A 23,570-nucleotide genomic window follows, 5' to 3' on the forward strand; every position below is an offset into this window, starting at 1 on the left:
TTTTATCTATTGTCAGACAGGGGCATGTGAGACTCTGAATTAATCAGTATTATCTTTCTTAACAGGGCAACCCTGGTGCTAATGGACTTCCAGGGGCTAAAGGTGCAGCTGTAAGTACAGCCATACTCACACTTGTTTGCTCTAAAAAATACATAACTCAATTAATGCAACAGAAAGGAGCTCATACCTTTATTTTCTCTGTTGGACAGGGTCTTCCTGGTGTTGCTGGTGCTCCTGGGCTTCCTGGTCCCCGTGGTATTCTTGGTCCTCCTGGTCCTTCTGGTCCAAGTGGTGCTAGAGGACTTGCTGTAAGTGACCTTGTGTATTGTATGTCTTCATGTGAACACTGGACACAGTGATGACAGTTGTAAAAGATTTCATCAGGATATATTTTTTAATTTAATCCAGACATCTTCTCTTGCTCCACTGTAATTAAACATTGTATTTCATTTCTGTGTTTCACTGCTTGCTTTAGATGCTGAGACTGAAGAGGTACACTTTGCACTCCCTTTGAGTACAGGGACTGTTAAGTTTTGTCCACATTGATACTATCAAGAGATAGGTAGCAGCAATCTCCCAGTCAGGCCCTCAGTGGGTATCCTTAGTAGAGAAAACAGCCCTGGATATTTCATAGTTCAGTTACTGCCATTTATAAGTAACTTTAACATGTTTTATTTCATGCCTTTTAAGCCAAAACCACAGTTGTGTTCAGTGGGCACTTATCAGAATAGAGTCAGGTGTGGCATTGGATGATTAAAGAACATTTTGTTTCATGAAGAAGTTGTTCAGGGTGAAGAGAATTTGTTTGAAAGATGCTTAATTCTATGATCTCTGTTTTGGACTCTAGGGTGAACCAGGTCCTGCTGGTGCCAAGGGAGAGAGCGGTAACAAGGGTGAACCTGTGAGTATGGCAACATGAGAAGGTTGTTACAAGGAATAAAGCCTGAAAATGTCTGCAACACAGCATCTCATTTCTTCTTTTTCTGTTTTTGCCTGAATTAGGGTGCTGCTGGACCCCCTGGCCCTCCTGGTCCTAATGGTGAGGAAGGCAAGAGAGGCAGCAATGGTGAACCTGGCTCTGCTGGTCCCCCAGGCCCTGCTGGTCTAAGAGTGAGTTTTCTTTTCATGTTCCAAAAGCAGGAGCAAAAAGGAAAGAGGAAATCAAACTAGATTCAGAAAGGAAAATTAAATACTTTTGAGTAATTAAATTCACATTAACACTGCTAAGCAAAGATCATTTGCTATTGTCAGCCTTTTGTTTAGTTGGGACCAAATCTATTTTTGCTTTGAATTAATGCCATTTACTATCTTATCCCTGAAGTAATTGGAGGTTGCTTTGATTTATCCATTGTGTAATACTTAGTGAATTATCTTAGATTACTCTTAAAGCTTTGTGATGGGATTTAACTGCTTAATCAAATAATTGGCTCACACATAGCATGAAGCAAAAGTTTCAATTCAGTGCCTTCAGTGATGCCTAATACCCTTTTCACTGGGTGAGGGAACAACTCAGTGAATTTCAGAAGGTATGTGACTTTATGCAGGTGTTCACTGAAAAAAAATAGGAGAAATGATAATGTATCCTTTAGATTTTTTGGTAGAAATAAGGATTCAGTATTGCACTTTGGGTAGGATATAGAGAGCTAGAGAGAAAACAGTAACTCTGCAGAGAAGCAAAGGTGAAATGGTGTTGGCCAGGTTGGGGGATCCTAGCTACTGTCCAGAGCTACTGTTAGACTACGATGAACAGTGAAATGCTCTGGTACAAGCAGATAAGAACTTAAAGAAATCTAAAGAAACAGAGTATACTGAGTATACATTTTTATACTGAAATCTGTGTCCTTAGAGCTGCACTTACCTCAAATTCAGCAGACCTGCTGGGGAGGCTGAAATTTAGCAAGTACTAAACACCTTACAGGAATAGATTTATTTCTTTCCCTTTCTTAATTTTTTTTGTGCTCACTTTTAGGGTGTGCCTGGATCTCGTGGTCTCCCTGGAGCTGATGGCAGAGCTGGTGTCATGGTAAGACCTTTCACTGTTTCTAAACTATCATATTTATATGGACACATGATGCATTTTGCTAACCTCTGCCTACTTTTATTTATTTTGGTAGGGACCTGCTGGTAACCGTGGTGCTACTGGTCCTGCTGGTGCTAAGGGTCCTAATGGTGATGGTGGACGTCCTGGTGAGCCTGGTCTTATGGGTCCAAGAGTAAGTTTGAACTCTGTAGTATAAGTTTGAACTATGCAAAAAGAAAATCACAATTTGGTGACAAAATTATTCAGAAAGCCAACTGCAAAATTTCAGCCTGTGCTAACCACAATCATAGAACATCCACCACTCTATCAAAAAAAGCAGCCGTGAGGAAATTAAGAAGCATCAAAATGTTTTTGAAAATAGTTTCTTTTCTGTGCAGTACCATTTGATTGCCCTGTCATGGAGCAGTGTCCCCTTGTACTGGATGTTGCATTGACTTCTGAGAAGGGGTTCCTCTTGTGATTATTTACAGGATATGATCATTACATCACAGCTCTAGTGTGTGTGTGTCCTCTTTAAAAGAAAAGCAAGCCTTGCTAAAATGATATGAGAGGACTCATCGTAGTTATTTCAATTTTATTTTGCAAATTATTTCACTGAAAACAACTATCAGCTTGTAGTGGTGCTGGCTGCAGCCAAATTATGTCTGTGCCATGGTTTTTTGTCCTCTTTCATCTACTCTTTGTTTTTTTAGTCCACCCAGAAAGTGAAAGGGTCTGAAATGCACATGTAAACTATTTGGGGTCTGCAAACCCCAAATTTAAGCACATTCTTTGCTAAAGTTAGAGCCTAAATGAGATTATCTGAGTGAAGCAGGTACTTAGCTATACTGATTTTCAAGTGGCATGGGAGCACAAGCCACCAAATAAAAGTTCAGTGTATTTTAGATGCGAAGTTGACAGGACATACAATCCTGTTCCCACAATATGTATTAATAATTTGGCATCTGTGGGTGTGAATGAGTACATGGAAAAAAAGAAAAATGTTTAACTGTTGAGTAAGTTTCTTTCTAAAAATGTGAAACCTTTCCTTTCTCAGGGTCTCCCTGGTCAGCCTGGAAGCCCAGGCCCTGCTGGCAAAGAAGGTCCTGTTGTAAGTATCTTGCTTTTTCTTCTCTTTCCCCATTGCCTGTGAAATACAGACATAATTTAAAAAACAGAGATCTCAGCACTGAGCTCTAACACAACAGTGCATAAAACCAGCAAGATTTTACTACCATATTACTCAGAAGATCAGTGAGAAACTTTCCATTCATTTCTGTGGGTCTCAAATCAGGCTTCAGCTCTGGAAAGGGAAGAAGAAATACACAGTTCCGTAAAAAGGAGAAAAATGGAGGATGCACGAGCATGCAATGTATCAACAGTGTCTTAAAAGTTCAATGGCATTTGCTTCCTGTCTGTGCATACTTCTGCTAAAACTCTTAATTAACTCTTAATGAACTCTTAATTCAGTTATCCCAGCCACTTAATAGTATGATTTTTTGTTCTAGGGTTTCCCTGGAGCAGATGGTAGGGTTGGGCCAATCGGTCCAGCTGGTAATAGAGGTGAGCCTGGCAACATTGGATTCCCTGGACCAAAAGGCCCCACTGTAAGTACAGTGCAGAAATTTTCTATTAGTATGAAGGTATTGCCAGACTAATCTTTAGGTTCCTAATTCTAGCAATCCAATGAATCTCACCATGTCCTCCTGTACTGCCTATTGGATGTCATTTACTTACATTCAGGAATTCTGTTTTAAATTATTTTCCATTTATATTAAATATGATTAAACAAAATAAAATATTAGGTTAGGAATATTTGGAAATTGACATGATTAGAATTATATATGTCTGTATTATAATTCCTCTATGTCCATTTTATCATTTATGCACATCCAGTTCAATAAAGTTCTGTCATATTTTTAGAGCACAAGTCAAAGCTCACTCATGTTAGAGAAGAACCACCTGTGATTTCAATGGCACTGTTGACATGTCACAAAGAGACCACAGATAACAATAATCATTTCCTGAATTTGTGATGTTACTATGCAGAAACACACATGCAGACATATATATAGTGTATTGCATGGGATACTATGCAGAATATGAGGAATTATGAGTTCAAAAATAAAGGAATGGAGTTTTGAAAATTTTTTTTTGCTAAGTGGTTCAATAAGGCAGATGGAATTTGCATGTAATTTTAATAGGTTCAAAGAAATACTACAATAAATCTTCTGGCAAGCAGTGTAGTAGTCTCTGTTTAGCAGTTGAAACAGAATCTCATATGAAGTCTTGGTTAACTTTTGTCTATTTTTTTTTCAACTTCAGGGTGAACCTGGAAAACCTGGTGAAAGAGGCAATGTTGGTGTTGCTGGCCCACGGGTATGTGAATGTTTTCTTTATCAACCCCCAAAGAGAAAAAAAGTAGATTTTTGAAACCTCTGTAATAAGATGGCTTTGTCTTGTGCAAATACTGATAGATGATGAAATAGAAAAGCATTAGATGAATGCATTCATCTAGCCTCATGACAGTGGGGACTGTTACTTAAGGGGCAAATATAGAAGCTTAAGGTTCCTATAATCTGTAATTCCAAAAGAAGTTTCCTTAAGGATGAATGTACTGCAAAAATTAATCAAAACAATTGTAAGCATCCTTAATACCCTTTGACAGCAATGCTCTTAGAAGTAAATGGTTAAGATCAAAATGATAGAAACATTTGGTTTTGTCACATAATAATTTTAGAGAGACATTATTTGTAAAAAATCAAAACTTTGATAACAGCTTTCTGCTTGAACACATCTAGGGTGCTCCTGGTCCAGAGGGAAACAACGGTGCTCAAGGTCCCCCTGGAGTTACTGTAAGTAACAGCCCCATACAGATCCAGTTAGTGATGTACTTTTCATAAATGGGACCTCCCATTTTAAAATCAATTTTCCTGTGTGTCTCCTTCCAAGTTAATCACTTGTTTTTCATTCCATCCAGGGCAACCAAGGTGGAAAGGGTGAACAAGGTCCTGCTGGCCCTCCTGGCTTCCAGGTAAGAAACTCTGTGCTCCACTCAATCTTATCTATGGCTTACAAGCAGGATGTGCTTCTGCCTTAACTTTGTTTGTGTTCTTCTTTCCCCTTAGGGTCTGCCAGGTCCCTCAGGTCCACCTGGTGAAGCTGGTAAACCAGGAGAAAGGGTAAGTGACAGATACAATACTCCACAAGTTGGGACAGGCATTGCATAAACATTATGTTTACACTTGCTCATATGGTGAAGCAAGAGCCTGTTGGATTCATTTGCCAGAAGAAAGCAATCTGTGCTGAATGCAGATTTTAATAGTTCCTTTTGTTAACACTAGCTACAAATGAAGAAGGCCCATTGAAATTTGCAATACACTTCTTTCAAAGTTTTGTCATGAAAGAGAGCAAGGCCAATCCTTTGCTTTTCAGGCCTTAAGCAACAATAAAATGTGTCCCTCTCAAAAAAAGAATATACACTGCATGGGAAGCATTTTACTTCAAATTTCTTTTGAAATCTTCAACTTTCAGTCGAACCTGCATCACTCCCATTGTGTGCTTTTGCACCTCAATTATTCCAGTGAATTTCCAGTGGCATACAACTGAGGTGGCTCAGTGGTAATTCAGACTTTAGGTTCTGCACAAAGTATGTGATGTAATCTGCAAACTGTGCATTCTATGTGCTGTAACCACCCTTAAAGTTTCTCAGTTACATACCTCTGTGTGCCTGTAAAAGAGTTTACCTGGCATGTACGTTAAAAATGAGCTTGGAATTTAATAGCTAACACGTTTTTTAGATGAGAAATAACTCTCAGGTGTGCTTTGAGATACTGCACAGCTCCGTGAAAAGGGTTTATTTTTGTTTATCTAAAAGTTTACTCTGAAGATTTTCAATACACTGCTGTGATTTGAGAAACGCTTCTACTTACTGCTAAGAAACAAAGTAAAAGTTCAGCTAATAAGTTTCCTTTAGAAATAAGCTTTACCAATATGTCTACTCTCTTCTAGGGTCTTCATGGTGAATTTGGTCTCCCTGGTCCTGCTGGCCCAAGAGTGAGTAACTAAGTGTAATGCAGACTGTCATGTGTTCAGTAATAATAGTAACCATACACATTTCCAAGTTCCTCAAGACAAGTGGGTCTCTCAGTTACAGAATACAGTGTACTGCAACATACTTCCAGGAATGAAGGAGAATTTTCTCTGGTCTTTGCACGTGTCAGGATACATGGTTATATTACACAATAGATGCCAGTGTTAGTGACCTTCTAGATAAGCAAATGACTGTTACCCAAGTAATGGTGTCCTGATGAGCTGATCTAATTTTTTGTGTGTGTGTGTGTTACTGAACCTTGCAATGAGAATGTGGATGACAAAAGACTGACTGTATTGTGTTACACTGAGGCCTAGTGCATGTGAGAATTTTCATCTTCAGTGCCTATGCACAGACCTTCTTACCCTGACCAGTTCAGGCACACTGTCCCTTGCCAGCCAGCTCCTGCTTCCCATGTAATGTTTTTGTGAATGAACAGTGGGCTAAATCCAGAGCCTGGGATAGTCATTAGAAGATACTGCCCCCACTTTATTTTATTCCTGCTCTGTAAATAAACATCTATAGGGTTTTGTGTAGAGGCTCTCCTTCCTTACCATGGCAGGAAAGTCCCATTTATGGAGATCGATGAGCAACTTATAAAATATGTGATTAATTACCTGCTTTTCAGAGCCCCCTATAAAGAGAGTTGATGTTTAAACTACTTCTACTGCTTCCTTTTTTCCTCTTACTTCTGCACTAAGTGGGTTTGTGACAACTATTCTCATTCATTCTTTTCAGTCAGGTCAATTGCCTTAAACAGCACTTCACCTCCCTATGTTTAGTCTCCTGAGGCTGTATTAGCAATCATTTCCTTTCATTTTGCTGATATATTCAATCCAGCTCCTGAAAATACCTCGCTGGTTGTGCCAGATCACAGCTGCCTTTTTCATGCCTGCATCATGTTGTTGATTACTGTCTATTGCCTTTCCTCATCTGTCATCTTCATTAGTTCCACCCCTATTTACAGCACATTCGTTTTTATTTTTTTACTTAAGTAAGTGGCTTGATACTTTGTATTCTTGAATTCTGTCCCACTCCTACCATGACAGCCAGCCAGCAGGTTATTCACTTTCTGTACAATATGCCAACATTCCTGTTGACAGGAGCTTCTACCTTTGTGGTATCTGCATATTTCATAAATATCTTTCTTCCTTTTCTTTCTCTCTGTTATTATCAAAATGTATGTGAAAATAATGGGAAGATTTGTTAATTTGGGGATATCACTGCAATGTAGGTTAGGCTTCTGCATCATTGGTGCTTTCCAGCAGAGTGGTACCTCTCCTTGAGTCAGTTTTCTGACCACATTATAGTTCTCATTTAAACTCCCAGATTCTCCAATGTAATTAAAAATCTCCATTGTGCCTTGTCAGATTATTCACTCATACATCTTAATAACACTGGAATAATTTGAGATACCTTTAGTAAAACTTATATTTCTACCTTTGATAGATATATTGTGAATTTAAACCCTCTCTACTTCCACATCTTCAGATGACTTCTGTTTTGGAATTTATACTCCCACCTGTTGTAGTGTACAGGTTACATTAGTATGATTTAGCTGTCACCTTTAATCACCAATATTCACCAGGCATTTTCCACTGTATAAATAATTGATTCCAAACTAGTGTGGCTGTAATTTAACAAGAATCCATGATTTGCCCTCAAACTGGTATCAGAAGCTCCATTTGACAACAGAATGCAAGACACTGTTACCAGAATGAGCACAGTAGCCAAGATCCTTATTCAAGAAGTACTTGCACCTTGTCAGCTGTTATATCAATGCAAGACATGACAATTTCACTTGGCTATTTTTGTGGCAAAACTAGAGCCAATTCTTACAAGACGTTCAGTTAATACCTGCACAGTTCTAACACAGTTATTAATGGTTTATTCAGCTGAAAATGCATCAATTTGCCATTGCTACTGGTCAGTGTTTTTAAATACCTAAGCTACAGAACAATTCAAGGAAAAAAATAAGACTGTCTCCTGCAGGGTGAACGTGGTCCTCCTGGTGAAAGTGGTGCTGTTGGTCCTGCTGGTCCCATTGGAAGCCGTGGTCCATCAGGCCCACCAGGCCCTGATGGCAACAAGGTATGTGTGCCTTTTCCAGCTACCCTGTCCTTACTATTCTGTCTGCATTGCCTCACTATTGAATTCCTGATGGAGGCAATCCAAAACTTTCTTTTCTTTTGTTCTCAGCACTATAGATGAAAGGAAAGAGACTCCATTGGAATCAGTTTGAATAGAGCTTGTCAGCTGGGTTTACTACTATCCTATAGTACAGGATCCAATATTTTGGACAAAATTCATGCTGACTTCTATTTATATCCACCTCTACTTGTGTGCAGGAAGTTCTTGTGACTAATAAGCAGTATTTTTCCCAAAACAATAGCACAATAATGAGCTGTCATCTACCAAATTAATGTTGGCTTTATGCTAATATGGGTCTTAGTTTTCAAGATATTTGTAGATGGTCTTTCCACAAAAGTTTAGTTTGGAATATGGAACACCCTAAAAACTCAGGAGCCCAAAGAATCAGAGAGAGTGTTCACATCTGGCATCTTTACTAATTGAAAGAGTAAAATAAGTACAATAGCTTAAGATGAAATACTACTAGTGACATTGTTTGAAAGCAAGCAAAACACTGGGTAAAGTAGTAATAGCAAAATTTTGTTCCAAATTGTGTGAATTATTTGACCTGTCTTACATGATCCACTGTTTCTCCTAGGGTGAGCCTGGCAATGCTGGTGCTGCTGGTGCTCCTGGTCCTGCTGGCTCTGGTGGAATCCCAGGAGAGAGAGGTGCTGCTGGTGTTCCAGGAGGCAAGGGTGAAAAGGTGAGGTGGATGGACTAACCTGATTTATTATGGCATCCACATGATTGGGAGATGCTGGAATTTAATTAATTTTTAAAAAGCACAAGTTACCCCAATTTGACTTTATTTACTGTGAAACTGTATTACCTGATTACTCATTAGTAGTCAATAAGTAGAGGTTTTGTTAGTCTAACAGACTGACAGTCCTTTCTAAAGTTGTATTTTGATTTTTCCATAGTCTTTGGAATTGATTTAAGGGGCAGTTAGTGCTTTAGAGGACTGGTTAAACAATGAGCTTATCTTTACCAAAGAAATACCAAAGCTGTCTTTGAGTACAGGTTTATTGTAGGAATGGGACAACTGATAACAAAGGACTGAGTCTCTGGTTAAATTTTTGACTGCTGTAGCTGCAGTAAGTACAATATAAGTAAATCAGTAAAAAAAATGTTGTGAATATACCAGATGTTTAGAAAATAAAAAAACATTTTAGCCAATGTAACCCATTATAAAAAGCTGTGAAGTCTGGTTCCAGCTCCTGTTGCTACCTCTGCTTTATCCATAAAATTACTTATAGAATTTAATTTTATCTTGTTATTTACATCTCATTCTGTATTACTTTTGGCTCATTATTTGAACACTAAACTGAGATTTCTAGAATTGCTTTATTTGTTTTGACTAAAAAAAATCTGTTGTCATTTAGCATAAATGCAAATTAGCAAAAAGGAAATTAAGGTGAAAATTATTTGTGGCTTTTTTTTTTAAAAAAAAGTGTGCTGACATGCACATCAATCCAGAAGAGCAGAATATATTTAAAACAAAGAGATATAACAGGGTGCTGGTTATATCTCTTTGCAAGATTTTATTTTGCAATAGATCAGTCTGATTTCTTGGCACTAGGAATGGCCTGGATATAAATTTTTCATAGGTTTTTCATAGGTTTTTTATAACCTATGGCATTTTATGTAACCACTCATGTGATGTCATTTTTTTAATAGTTCTTTTCCTGCCTCAAGTAGAAAGCAAACTGAATACCCAGAGGAGTTTTTACATACGGTTACTTCATGATAAAAATAAGAAGAATTTTGATTGGGGATTTATATTTATCATTTTGAATATACATCAGCATGGTTTTGAATATTTAATTCCATTCTAAATTCTTGCCACCTGGGGGAAAATAAAAAGGTTTCCTGTCAAAGGGGCAGGCTCATGATTGTGAAGAGCATGTCAGTTCTCCCTGTCTGCAAGTTCTCACTTTGCAGGTCAGTACATACTCAGGAATAAGAATGAAATAATAATGGAAGTCCATTCCATAAACAAACTAGGATAACAAGCATCTTATATGATGTGCAAGTAATACATGGATATCCAGCAAAGATTCCTTTTATGCAAACTATTGTGTTTGTTACCAATATAATGGCTTTTTTCCCCTGTTTGTATTCTAGGGTCCCCCAGGTCTGAGGGGTGATACTGGTGCAACCGGAAGAGATGGTGCTCGTGTAAGTATTTTTTTGGTTTTCTGTCTTTCTACATTTCAGAACTTAAGTGTCTAAAAATCATGTTCAGGACTTATATTTCCCACTGTATTTAATTTCCTCTGACATCTGCTAACTTCTGATACAGATCAGTATGATTTTATTGCCCCTTGTTTGAATGTGGGAGTAGAATGAGAAAAAAATAACAAAACTTCTCATACAAAGCAAAGAAATGACAACAGCAGAGAGCCTTGTCTTTCATAAACAGTTGTTCAGGCTGACACTATCCTGCTTAGATTTATGGGTTCAACTCAGACAACTAATTCTAAAAGCAGCCTTCAGAACCACACAAGATTATTGTTAGTTTGATGTTTTGACTGCCTTTTCTAAAACTCATACTTTGGAAGGAAAATACCAGAATAGATTTTGTTTTATAAAATCATGTGTTCTTTATATTGAAAACAGATAGAAGAAAGTCACACACATAATTCTGTGTCTCCAGGAGAAGAGAAAAAAATATTAAATGTAGTCACTCCTGTTTAGATTTTGTTAAAAGTGACAAATCTCTTGACTTTTAGGGTCTCCCTGGTGCTATTGGAGCTCCTGGCCCTGCTGGTGGTGCTGGTGACCGGGTAAGTCTACTCTTTGAATTAAAAATTTTCTTGCTTTTTTATGCAGTTTCCCCACACATTAGTATTTAAGATGAGGAGTTCCATGAAAACCAGTTCCATCTTTCTAGTGTACACAAATTCTGCAGCTTTTTCAGATTTGGGAGGCAAGCTTTATTGCTGCTGTGGAACTGTTCAGTGAAGTTTGCTATAGCACTCCAAACCTTTTCCTGAAAGGATAAGGGATTCACATCTACATGGCAGTCTATGGGAAGAAGATTTTTATTTAGACTTTGTCTGAATTCTTCCTATCCCCACAGTCCTCCCCACACTATAAGAGGATGTTTTGATAGAGTGTCAAACAACTACACATGAGCTCAGAATGATTCCTTATCCTGTCTGAGTATTATTAGAAATTATTAACACAGGTCAACACAGAAGCATCTTCAGTAACACCTTCATTGGAGACAGGGGGTCACTAACTACATGTGATTATATATAACAAGATCACCCTTATTCTGACTGCAGTGAGGCCTTCCCCCACAGTGTCATAATGTTCTCTGCCATCTATTTTAGGGTGAAGGAGGTCCTGCTGGTCCCTCTGGTCCAGCTGGTGCCCGTGGTATCCCTGTAAGTAGCAATTCTTACAGATATTCTTCTGTCTAAGTCATACTGTTCAGAAAAATACCCTTTTCAAGCCTACTCCAAACAATCCTTTCTTTATCCTCTCTTCAGGGTGAACGTGGTGAACCTGGTCCTGTAGGTCCCAGTGGATTTGCTGGACCCCCTGTGAGTATTATTTGCACTTTCCTTTTATTGATACCACACCATTTCTTTGTTACCTTTGCATGCTTCTCCAACTCCTTGTTCTGTGTGTTTTTCTGCCCATAGGGTGCAGCTGGTCAGCCTGGTGCTAAAGGCGAGCGTGGGCCTAAAGGACCTAAGGGTGAAACTGGTCCAACAGGTGCTATTGGCCCAATGGGTGCTTCTGGACCACCAGTAAGTAAATTATGTCTTTTTAAAATGAGGTTTCTTGACTGTGCTATGCAAGCAATACACTAGCCTGAAGGCCTTGAATTTTGACAAGGCAATTAGAAACAAAACTTCAAACAAGGCTGTGAGGAAAAGTGACCATATTGATTTTCACACATTATATAAACTTTGTCAATCTATTTATGTGGGCTCAGATCGTGAGTCTGGAACTGAAATGAAGAGAAAAAAAATAATTTCAACTTGCTGTGAACATCAGTAAAATCATCCTATCTTGGACCATTCAAGGGGGTGATTGCAGGTGAGTTCTGAGCTGAGGATGATGATATCTTCCCTTCAAAGACAGGATGTGGTGTTGCTGTCTGACTTTCAGACTCAGAAGCATATGTACACCCACTCCCACACAGGCTTTCCATGTGCTAGCACCTGTATAGCCCAAAGGTATATATTCTGGTTCACATGCATGTAGCCCATTACTGGGGAGCTGGTTGAAATGATGCTTTGGTATTTCACACACTGTAAAATGTTGCAGGATAACATGGCTTGGGGTTCTTAATGTATGCTTCTAATAAGCAATACCAGGCCCTGGTGCTACATGACTTTATTGGTCATACAAACAGAGGAACTGCTATGTCTTTCACATTTTGATTTCCAGATTTCCTTAGGTGCCCGTAACATTTGAAAGTTAAGTTAATTTGAATCATAAAGGCCTTAGGCAACACTTTTCAGTCCTTACAATACTGATTTAAAATGTGAAATGTTACTATCCTGGTATCGGGACAGGAATTGTGAGTTTAGGTTCAGTCATCCTCCTGTTAAAGTGACAAGCAGAATCACCCTTAACTTTTATGAGACTGAGCCCTTATTCTGAATATGGAACATGAACAGTCTTTGCTTGATTCATCTGTCTTTTTCAATCCTTCATATGTAGGGTCCTGCTGGTGCTGCTGGTCCTGCTGGCCCTCGTGGTGATGGTGGTCCTCCTGTAAGTCCTTAGGCCATTGACACTGACATTGTTGCTTTCCATTAAGTCATTGTTTCCTTTAAACCAAATCTTCCTTTTCACTTTTATTCTTAGGGCATGACTGGTTTCCCTGGTGCTGCTGGAAGAGTTGGTCCTCCTGGCCCAGCTGTAAGTGACTAATGAAGAATCCTCATTTTTGTTACATGGACAAAATTCTAACTGCACTGAAATCACCTCAGATCCTCATAGGACTGATTGAGATAAGAAGTCTCTTAACTGTTTAAACACCCAGAGTGAGAGTTATGCATTTAGTCTGAGGTCTGTTTTTTACAATCCATCAAGCATCATTCATCCCTCTGCATCCTGAGGTGCCTAACCATCTGTAAACACCTGTACTTCTTTTGCTTTTGTTCACTGTGAGTAGCTGCATGGCTGTTGATTCTGAGTGGAATAAGTCCTATTTGAAAAATAATCTTAAGGCTGTCTTATGTCCACACTTACTAAAGGATCTGCAGTTCTAGCCCGTCTTGAATAGGGCAGCTTTTCATAGCGTTTAAGAATGTGAGTACCTGCTACTTTATTTTTAGAACAAAAAGTTCTCATTTCAAATTGACATTATAGTTCCCTTTTCAAAGGTGTTTCCAACCTTTAGCAAAAGGTACTTCTTTCCTTAGGTACCCTACAGTATCCAGTAGCCAAAGCAAATAATGCTCTTGAATTGGAAGAGGGTTTTTTTTCCTCAAAGTTACAATTAATATCTCCAGAGCTAAACTAGTATTTTTCTGCCAAACTTTGCCACTTTCACATGTATAAAAAACCCAGTCTCTCAGCTGAACAATTCTGCTGATTCCAGCTATCCACTTGTAACAAAAGCAATAGAAGTTGCTGCTTCAGGACAGCTGATAACCTTTTCATTGCAAAATACAATACAATTAAACTTATCTCTGTTCTCCCCAGTTGATGGGTTTGTATTGTAATGATATCCTAACCATACTCAATCCTAGGGCATCACTGGTCCCCCTGGTCCTCCTGGCCCAGCTGGCAAAGATGGTCCTAGAGGTCTACGTGGCGACGTTGGTCCAGTTGGTCGTACTGGTGAACAAGGTATTGCTGGCCCACCTGGTTTTGCTGGTGAGAAAGGTCCATCTGGAGAGGCTGGTGCTGCTGTAAGTATCTCATTTAAATATTTATTATCATGTAAATCTTAAGGTTTCTGAGATTCTTGTGGTATTTTTGAAGGGCTTTTCTCATTTATCCAAAACTTTAGGAAAACTTTGAAGTAGAATCTCCACTGAGACTACTCAAGAAATTGTTCATGAATGTGTCATAAGTACCATAAAAAGTGAACTTGATCTCTGGATCATTTTTTTTTCTCCTTTTTTTTCTTGTGATGAGTTGTGTCTTTCTCTGCAAGTAGCCCAAGTGAAAGGAACAAGGCTAATTACAGAAGAAATTACTACTTAGTCTGAGAGAGGGAAGAAGAGTCCCTCAGTCTGAAATTGAGCATGATGGATAGAAAAAGGAGCAACATGTGAGCTTCTGCACAACAATCTGAATTAATTACTGCATCAGAAACTTTATTTTTGGGAATCACAAGGTTAAAGTCATCTGAACCCTTAGAATTATGGAAATAAATTAATTTTGAGTGTCTTTAATCTTGCACATCCAAAATTACTAGTGTTTTTAAAGTCAGACACGCTTCTGTCTTATGGAAGCATGCACTTATGTGAATTACCACTCTTTTTTTTTCTAATAAAAATTTATAGACATTTATTTTGTGATCTGCAGAAGTTGCATCTAGGAATGAAATCTTCAGTATCACTGTCAGACACATATGTTAAAATTTGCAAAGTGAGAATTCAAAATTTGCCCTTTAATGTTGTCCTGGTTTGGGCCAGGATAAAGGTGATTTTCTGTCTTGTCCAGCATAAAGCAACACATTTTTCTAATCTTTATGTTTTAATTTAATTTCAGTTGAGAAAAATACAATTGCACTAGTATGCCTGGCTGTAGATTAGAATAATAATTGAGGGTAATCTGTCAGGATGGTTACTTAGGCCAAGTTGAGAGCTGCTTGTGCTCAAATTTCAAGGAAACGGAAAAGCCACTAAACTGAACAACCTGAACAACATTTACCTTTCAAGTGGTCACCAGGGAGCTCGGAGGGTCGTCTGGAGATGTCAGTTACTGCCTAGAGACCTAAGGATGCCTCAGCATCAGTCTCAGATGATCAGTCTCTTCACTGTGGAATCCCCCTGCATAGTCATCTTCTCTGTAATGAGTACTTAAATTTTCATGCATCACCCACTTTTATTGAATGGGAAGAGGAAAAACATGTCTAGTGTTCTTCAGAAACAGTATTTTTTCACTAGAAAACAGTTGTGAAGGGAGTATAACCAGCATGTATTTAGAGACCTTTAGTTTTGGAGATTAAAGTCTTACAACTTGATTACAAATTGTTCTATGCAGGAACCTGCACTGGTGTACACTGAGATCTTTGGAAAGCAGTTGGTGCTGTTGTTGAGCAAAACAAATGAGAAATATGCAGGGCCATAGCTACCTATTGTTCTGTGTTAATGTAAATAATATTCTCTTTATGTCATAGGGTCCACCTGGTACCCCAGGTCCTCAGGGTATTCTTGGTGCTCCTGGTATCCTTGGTTTGCCTGGCTCTCGGGGAGAACGTGGTCTTCCAGGCATCTCTGGAGCAACAGTGAGTATATGGCTGGTCAACTGCTTTAAACAGATAGATAGGTGTAAAGAAAAGAAGTTGAGGAGTCTCCTTAAGGGAAAGTAGGGAGAGGGAGATGTAGATTCTGATTTTTCCATTGTTGCTGCAAACAGAGGTTACAGTCCTAACAGAGCAGTGGGAGAAATTATTGCTTGCTGCAGACAAACAAGATTTGTTTCTGCAGGTGAGCATATTTTTGAATGGCATAAGAGGTTTCTGATAGAAGAGGTAGAAAATTTAGAATGAAGATCGTATTTAGTATAGTTAGATATTTCTTGTGCCTTGGATCTGTTCTGCTTCCAGAACTGACTGCAGAAAATGTTTCCCTTAGATAAAGGCTAAAAGCTCTGTAAGATTCATTTGTGTTTTATTATAATGTCACATTTTGTTACCACTGTTCCCATCTTAGGGTGAACCTGGTCCCCTGGGTGTTCATGGTCCTCCTGGTGCCCGTGGTCCCTCTGGTCCTGTGGGTTCTCCTGGTCCAAATGGTGCCCCTGGTGAAGCTGGCCGTGATGTAAGCTACATCTTATTTCCTCTGCAGGGTTGCTTTTCTTTTATTCTGAGCAAAAGACAAATGCACAGAAAAGATGGATGCAACTTGAAGTTGTTCTGCTTGTAAACTTGTACCTTTTAGTGTCTTCAGGGAAACTTACAGCAGGATTCTAATAGACATGGATTCCAAATCCATCTAGTTGGCAGTTTTTTCAAGGCATGAGTTGTGTCTAAAATAGATCTTGGAGTCACTATCAGAATCTTTTGAATTCTAACATAATTGTCAAGAAAGATGGAGTGACAAAAAGTTTACTGTTGGGGTTGGAAAAAATAGTACATCCCAGGGGATAACCTTTTGGTTATGGAGAAAATGTATCAGGACACCTTGTAATCAGCAAATTTTCTTAAACATGATGCATTATATGTATCTTCCAGGGAAGTATAGAAATTGCAGCCATTTTTACTTGAGAGATCTAGTAATTTGTAGTGTTAAAGACAAAGTGTTACTTAAGGCCCACTCAAAAGGCATATGAAACACAAACATAAAATTCTGGATTTCAATTATTGAACCTGTTTTTTGCATCATTTAGACAATGTAGCAAAACCCAGTAATTTTCTTCTACACTGAACTTGCCCGAAAAATATTTGAAGACCATCTTACTTTTCTGAGAACATTAATAAACTTAAGGGATTTGAGAGTGGCTTCTATAATCTTCAGGATTTATGCTATCCTACCTCAATGTCTTCTTACTCTAGCTGGGAGCTATTATACTGACTCACAGTTCTGTGAGATGAAGATTGATGGGATTTAATGCTTTTCATGGTGTTTTCACAGGGCAATCCTGGACACGATGGTCCTCCGGGCCGTGACGGTGCTCCTGGTTTCAAGGTAACTTGTTCTTTTATTTCATAATTATGGAAGAAATGTTCCAATGTAAGTAAGTCATCAGTAACATACTCTTTCTTTGCATTCCTTTGTTGCCAGGGCGAGCGTGGTGCTCCTGGTAACCCTGGTCCCAGTGGTGCTCTGGGTGCTCCTGGTCCTCATGGCCAAGTTGGTCCTTCTGGAAAGCCTGGAAACCGTGGTGAGCCTGTAAGTTGATGAGACCTTAATTTTTTTAATTAACATAGGACTAATACCTGTTCATCATATATATACATTAAACATCAACTCTCTACAATATGTAGATAATTACTTTGCTTTCTGTGGAGATATGTTGAGCATGGAAACTTTATTAGGTATAATATTCAGCAGTGACATGCATTTTCTATTCCTGTTTTCAGGGTCCTGCTGGTGCTGTTGGTCCTGCTGGTGCTTTTGGTCCAAGAGGTCTTGCTGTAAGTCTGATTTCTAAATACATTACCAAAACAATGCCAGAAGACAAACCATGCTTTATTAATGATTGTGCTCAAGATATGGACCCAAAAAGTAGTGGTTAAGGAGCTGTAAATATTTATAGACCTAGAATCTTGATCAGCATTCTCTCTTAGAGGACCAGTTCTGAAGCTTTTGGGATTGACAGTCTTCCTGGGTGTGTGAACAGGATGTACTATACATATATATATATTTAAAATACATATATCAGGGGCAACCTGTGATATAGATAGCATAATGTAGTATGCTCATGCTTCATTCTTGCTTTGACAGTAGTATATGCTTGAAGCTTTCTGTTATATTCCTCTGACACCTATGTCTCTTCCTAGGGCCCACAAGGTCCACGTGGTGAGAAAGGTCTGCCTGGTGATAAGGGGCCTAGAGGTCTTCCTGGCTTGAAAGGACACAATGGATTGCAGGGTCTTCCTGGTCTTGCTGTAAGTAAATGATTTTCAGTATTTTGAATATAAGGAGCAAAAAAAGGAAATAAGGTCACTCTGGTGTGGAATTGCCTATGCACAACCCAGTGGGTTAATAAATTCTTCTGCACTGTCTTTCAAGATTCTCTTTAACACTCTTCACATTTGATATTGTCACTGATAGTTGGCTTTAAATCTGTGAGGACTTTGTTGCCCTGAAACGAGGCTAGCATTTGACTAGCACAGAATTCAAAAAGCTCTGCCTGATTTTTAATTATCGGTTCTTATTTTGGCTGACAATTGTGGAGCCTTTGAAAGACAAAGTAACCTTGAGATTTTCTTCTCTTTTAATTCTAGCATCACCTTTAAGAATTCTGACTTATTTTAAAGCCTTTTCTGAAAATCTGAGTAAATAATACAAGGACTTGTATAGGTTATGCCCTGAAATACCTTTTTATGCTTCCTCTGCAAAGCAACTCCACCAATAAATGCCTTTAGCTCTGTATTGCCATTCTCTGACCCCAGATACACCTGCAGACTAAAGCTCCCTCTTCAGACATGCCAATACAAATGTCTGCCACTGCATTTTTTTAATGACTATTTTTTAATTTTTTTTTTCCAACAGGGCCAACATGGTGATCAAGGTCCTCCTGGTAACAACGGCCCTGCTGGCCCAAGGGTATGTGACTTTAAGAGCATATTCAAATAACTCTCCCATTGCTTTTCTGCAATGTATATGTATACTGTATCATTAATACAAATCTCTTATTTGTTGTGCTTTCAGCTGTCATTAAACTGTTCAAGTTTCCTTTTAGGGTCCACCTGGTCCTTCTGGTCCTCCTGGTAAAGATGGTCGCAATGGTCTCCCTGGACCTATTGGCCCTGCTGGTATGCGTGGCTCTCATGGTAGCCAAGGCCCTGCTGTGAGTATAACTTACTTATTATAACTTATTTATTGTTGATTTCATTGTGCCATGGTTACAATAACTTCAAAGCCTAGCAACTTAGGAAGAGATGTGGTTTTATTTAATTAAAAAACCAAAAAAATCCCACAATGTCTGTTGTTATTAAACATTAAACATTTCCCTAATAGTCCTAAACCTCAAGTCCTTGTTCATTCTTTATGTCCATTTAGCAGAAACTCAAAGGAGATGTAGTAGTTGTACTCTGCACATCTTCTACTGCTTGGGCAGGTCAGACCTGAGGGTGCTGGGCATTAAGTAGGACTATGCATGTGTGGAAGCATTTAATTGAGAGAACCATATGTCTAATAGAACACTTCTTGTCTTTTGCTGCTGAAAAACTTTAGGGTCCCCCTGGTCCTCCCGGTCCCCCTGGTCCCCCTGGCCCCAATGGTGGTGGATATGAAGTTGGCTTCGATGCAGAATACTACCGGGCTGATCAGCCTTCTCTCAGACCCAAGGATTATGAAGTTGATGCTACTCTGAAAACACTGAACAACCAAATTGAGACCCTGTTGACCCCAGAAGGCTCCAAAAAGAACCCAGCTCGCACCTGCCGGGACCTAAGACTTAGCCACCCAGAATGGACCAGCGGTACGTCAGTGCCAGATATTTGCCTTTTGTGGCTCGAGGAGTACTTCCAGCTTGATCTCTTTCTTTGATGAATGGTATCCTTGGCCACTTAGTAGTGAAAATAACCAGTGAAGAAGTTCTCTCTGCCCCCACTGAAAGTACACACAGGGACATACTGAAAAGCTCTTCGTAACTATTGTTGCAGGATTATTGCAATAGTTTTTCAAAATAATACAAAAATGTTTAACCCTAGCTTTAAAATACAGTTTCTTCTATATTAACAATATAAAATATAGATTTATGCCCCAGTTATCACCTTAAAATGATACCTAGATGTGCTATTAATAACCTCTCTCTGAGTTCCTATATTGAACAAATGAATATGAACTGGATGCAGACGTTAGGCTGAGTGAAATATTATTTGCATTTCTTTCCTCAATGGCAGGCTTCTACTGGATTGATCCTAACCAAGGCTGCTCTGCAGATGCAATTAAAGCATACTGTGACTTTGCCACTGGTGAGACTTGCATCCATGCCAACCCTGACAATATTCCTGCCAAGAACTGGTACATCAACAAAAATCTCAAGGACAAGAAGCACGTATGGTTTGGTGAAACTATCAATGGTGGCACCCAGGTAAGTGGCATATGGGAGGATGGTTTCCTACAGTGCTATCTGAAGAATTCCCATTTCACTGACTTGCTGCAAGCAGACACATAAATTAAACTATATTAGAGGAGAAGTAGGAAAAAGGGAGCTACCTTTTTATCTCAAGGGAACAGAGCTCCAGTTCCAGTTTGGATCACAATTTGCTAAAATGTTTTCTCAATACTTTTAAATTTTTCTTGGTGTCTGCTAATGAATTTAGCATGACTAATGCCTATTGCTAAGGAAAGACTGGACTGGAATGTGGTACGTTAGAACCACGGAATAGTCATGGTCGAAAAGAACCTCTGAGAACACCAAGTCCAACCATACATACACAAAACAGCCCCAAGCAAACTTAAGCTCCATGTCTGAAAAGGGAAGGAAAACATCTTTGATTATTCTTTTAATTGAAATTTTTATATATGATGCTGTTCTGGAAATATATTTTTATTACACATCACAGATCCTTAGTGTTTGCCAGGGTAACATTCAGAATTGACAGTGTAAGTTAAAAAAAGAACTGTGTCTACTTGCATGTTCAACACTGTACCAGCCAATTGCAAAGAAATCGTTTTTGTACAGCTAAGGAGGTCCAGTTACCTCATTCTTAAAAGAATGTTAGTTGGTCTTATGATGAAATCACAGTCTCCAAGGTCTTTAATATAGTAACATAAAATGAATCATACTGGGTCAGAGCAAAACTCCAGGGTACTCCAGGTTTTTCTTCCCTAAAGTGACTAAAAGTAGATGCTATAAAAAAGTAAAGCAGTGAGGTAAACATTTGTAACATCCAGTGACACTATTGTATCAGATTAAAAAAAAAATTGTAATAGTCCAGGGTTTTCTTGAGACAGGTATTGTTTCTGTGTAGCTGTGGAAACAACAGATTTCTCTTCCTTGAACTTTTCTCATCTTGTTTTTGAATCCACATAAACGGTTAACACCCTATCTTGGAAAGGAGTTTTACAGTTTAGGTACATCCACTCATGTCTGCTTTTCAGCCTATCTCCAGCTAGTTTCATTTGATGATCTTTAGTTGCAATAGACAAGTGATTGCAGACTTATGTGACTTATATTTGTTTTAATGTTCCTCGAGCAAGTATCATTTACTTCTCTTTAAACATCCACCTTTCCCCAGCAGAAGAATTGACTGGGTTCCTTTCTGTTTTCCAGTTTGAATACAATGGTGAAGGAGTGACCTCAAAGGATATGGCCACCCAACTTGCCTTCATGCGCCTGCTGGCCAACCACGCCTCCCAGAACATCACCTACCACTGCAAAAACAGTGTTGCCTACATGGATGAGCAAACTGGCAACCTGAAAAAGGCTCTTATACTGCAGGGATCCAACGATGTTGAACTCCGAGCCGAAGGCAACAGCAGATTCACTTTCAGTGTCCTTGAGGATGGCTGCTCTGTAAGTAATGCAGAAACCATGGGCACCACAATTGCCCATTCTTAAACACCTGATTAGGGGACAGGAGTTGTGCTTTGATTCAGAATTAGATGATCAGTCATGCCAACAAAATCTTACCCAGTGAAGACAAACGGCCCACAAAACCAACTCTGCCAGATTTTTAGCAAGTGGGAAAGGTGAGGGTACAAAGAAAGCCCGGCTTGCACTGTGCAGTGTGACCAAAAAAAAAAAGAAAAAGCTTTTTCAGGGGGACCAGACCCAAATTCTGTGTAAGATGGTGATTGATGAGAAAATTGTGCCCAATTCTGTAGGAGGGGCAGAATCTTTAAGTCCTGAAAAACTCAGGCAGGGTTCTCTAAGGATTTAATATCAATGTGAATAATATAGTAATTTATGTAGACCATGACTTCAGGAAGTTAAAGTAAATATTTTCTCTATATCAGAGATTTAAGTAGTTGGAATGGGTGTCTGATTCTCAAACTGGCAGCAAAGTTACTATACAATTCTTTCAGAAGTTACCTGTTCAGCTCAAGCAATTTTCAGTGCTCTGAACAATGCAATAACAATTGTAATGAATCTTCTCTTGCAGAGAAAGAACAATCAGTGGGGCAAAACAATCATTGAATACAGAACAAATAAGCCATCTCGCTTGCCCATTCTTGACATTGCACCTTTGGATATTGGCGGCGCCGACCAAGAATTCGGTTTGGACATTGGCCCAGTCTGTTTTAAATGAATGAACTAAAATTAACTTAAAGCCTCTCCTAAATAATTCTCTTGTCATTTCTTTTTATAATGAAAACTGACTCCTTCCATTTCTTCTGTCATTCTACTTGCTTAAACTCTGGGCGAAAGAGAAGGAGAAGAATTGATTGGAACATTGTGCAATGAAATTATATACAGCCCCAAAAGGACTTGGAAGTCTTTCAAGATTTAACACCTTGCTTTGGGAAATGTCAACCTTTGTAAAGAAAAAAAAACCAAAAAAACAAAATAAAAAATCATGAAAGTTCGCACCACTTGTGGCCTTTGAATATCTTCCACAGAGGAAGTTTAAAACCACAACTTCCAAAGGTTTAAACTACCTCATACACTAAATCAAGTGTGATCCACATCTTTTATAGGTATTTCTCCATATGATCTGAGGTACTTTCACTTCCACTCAAAATACAGTGGTGCAAACTGTGTTATTACAGAGTCTCTTTCCAATACTTGAACTTTGATGGTGCTAGCAGCATTTAAGGTATCACTTCTCTGTTTCTTTGAAGTTTGTGTCAAAACTTAAATTGTCCTATCTCTCCCGCAGCTTAAGCATGTGGATCATTTTTCCTCATCTTTTTCCTCTTCCTCCCAAATCAGGTGCTCCTGCTTTCAGATCTCATTCTTATCTTCTACAATGGGTAAAAAAAAAAAAAAAAAAAAAAAAAAAAAAAAAACCAAAAAAACCATCATTTCTCAAAAAAGAAAAAAAAATAATGTATTTTGTATATGTGAGATGTTTAAATAAATTGTGAAAAAAATTAAATAAAGCATGTCCCGTGTCCCAAAACAAACTATTTAATGAGTTAAATTACTTACTTGCTCAGATTGGCAGATATTCATACCCAGAATTTACAATACATTTGCATTAATGCAACTACCTTAGGCCGTTGCTGTAAAACACTTGCTCACTAACTCTGTGCTGATAGTACAAAAAGCTCAAAAGCAGAAGATTTCCTCTTTTTTTTCCCAAATGCTAAGCAGGATTAATGGCTAAAAGAAGGAAAATGAGGTTTCTGTCTTATATTTTAAGAGCTCCTTGGTGTTAAGAGAGCCGTGCTGGCTGATGCTGTGCTGTAAGCAGAAGTCTTTGAAAGGAATCTCCAAAAGCAGTTGTCTTGGCAAGAAGATCAGGGTTTGTTAGGCCCTTATAATAAGTTCATTCAATTCAGTGTCACACACAGAACTCTCTGCTGTTCATAACCTTAATAATTTACTGTTGCAAAGAAC

At 38.7% G+C, this 23,570-nt stretch overlaps 1 protein-coding gene across 1 annotated transcript in view; it reads left to right on the forward strand.

Moving 5' to 3' along the window:
- Positions 1-22,594, forward strand: part of COL1A2 (collagen type I alpha 2 chain) — a 40,243-nt gene extending 17,649 nt beyond the window's left edge. The window contains exons 18-52 of the mRNA XM_071735251.1: positions 66-110; positions 210-308; positions 848-901; positions 1,003-1,110; positions 1,970-2,023; positions 2,115-2,213; positions 3,078-3,131; positions 3,529-3,627; positions 4,346-4,399; positions 4,822-4,875; positions 5,001-5,054; positions 5,149-5,202; positions 6,032-6,076; positions 8,106-8,204; positions 8,842-8,949; positions 10,371-10,424; positions 10,979-11,032; positions 11,585-11,638; positions 11,744-11,797; positions 11,900-12,007; positions 12,930-12,983; positions 13,077-13,130; positions 13,967-14,128; positions 15,568-15,675; positions 16,103-16,210; positions 17,024-17,077; positions 17,174-17,281; positions 17,473-17,526; positions 17,893-18,000; positions 18,608-18,661; positions 18,798-18,905; positions 19,292-19,538; positions 19,963-20,153; positions 21,339-21,581; positions 22,171-22,594. Of these exons, the coding sequence (XP_071591352.1) occupies positions 66-110; positions 210-308; positions 848-901; positions 1,003-1,110; positions 1,970-2,023; positions 2,115-2,213; positions 3,078-3,131; positions 3,529-3,627; positions 4,346-4,399; positions 4,822-4,875; positions 5,001-5,054; positions 5,149-5,202; positions 6,032-6,076; positions 8,106-8,204; positions 8,842-8,949; positions 10,371-10,424; positions 10,979-11,032; positions 11,585-11,638; positions 11,744-11,797; positions 11,900-12,007; positions 12,930-12,983; positions 13,077-13,130; positions 13,967-14,128; positions 15,568-15,675; positions 16,103-16,210; positions 17,024-17,077; positions 17,174-17,281; positions 17,473-17,526; positions 17,893-18,000; positions 18,608-18,661; positions 18,798-18,905; positions 19,292-19,538; positions 19,963-20,153; positions 21,339-21,581; positions 22,171-22,317 (3,204 nt within the window). The 3' untranslated portion in view covers positions 22,318-22,594. The remainder of the gene's footprint in view (positions 1-65; positions 111-209; positions 309-847; positions 902-1,002; positions 1,111-1,969; positions 2,024-2,114; positions 2,214-3,077; positions 3,132-3,528; positions 3,628-4,345; positions 4,400-4,821; positions 4,876-5,000; positions 5,055-5,148; positions 5,203-6,031; positions 6,077-8,105; positions 8,205-8,841; positions 8,950-10,370; positions 10,425-10,978; positions 11,033-11,584; positions 11,639-11,743; positions 11,798-11,899; positions 12,008-12,929; positions 12,984-13,076; positions 13,131-13,966; positions 14,129-15,567; positions 15,676-16,102; positions 16,211-17,023; positions 17,078-17,173; positions 17,282-17,472; positions 17,527-17,892; positions 18,001-18,607; positions 18,662-18,797; positions 18,906-19,291; positions 19,539-19,962; positions 20,154-21,338; positions 21,582-22,170) is intronic.
- Positions 22,595-23,570: the final 976 nt, after the last annotated feature.

The sequence above is a fragment of the Heliangelus exortis genome, chromosome 2 (genome assembly GCF_036169615.1).
Source record: "Heliangelus exortis chromosome 2, bHelExo1.hap1, whole genome shotgun sequence".
In the NCBI taxonomy this organism is placed as follows: domain Eukaryota; kingdom Metazoa; phylum Chordata; class Aves; order Apodiformes; family Trochilidae; genus Heliangelus; species Heliangelus exortis.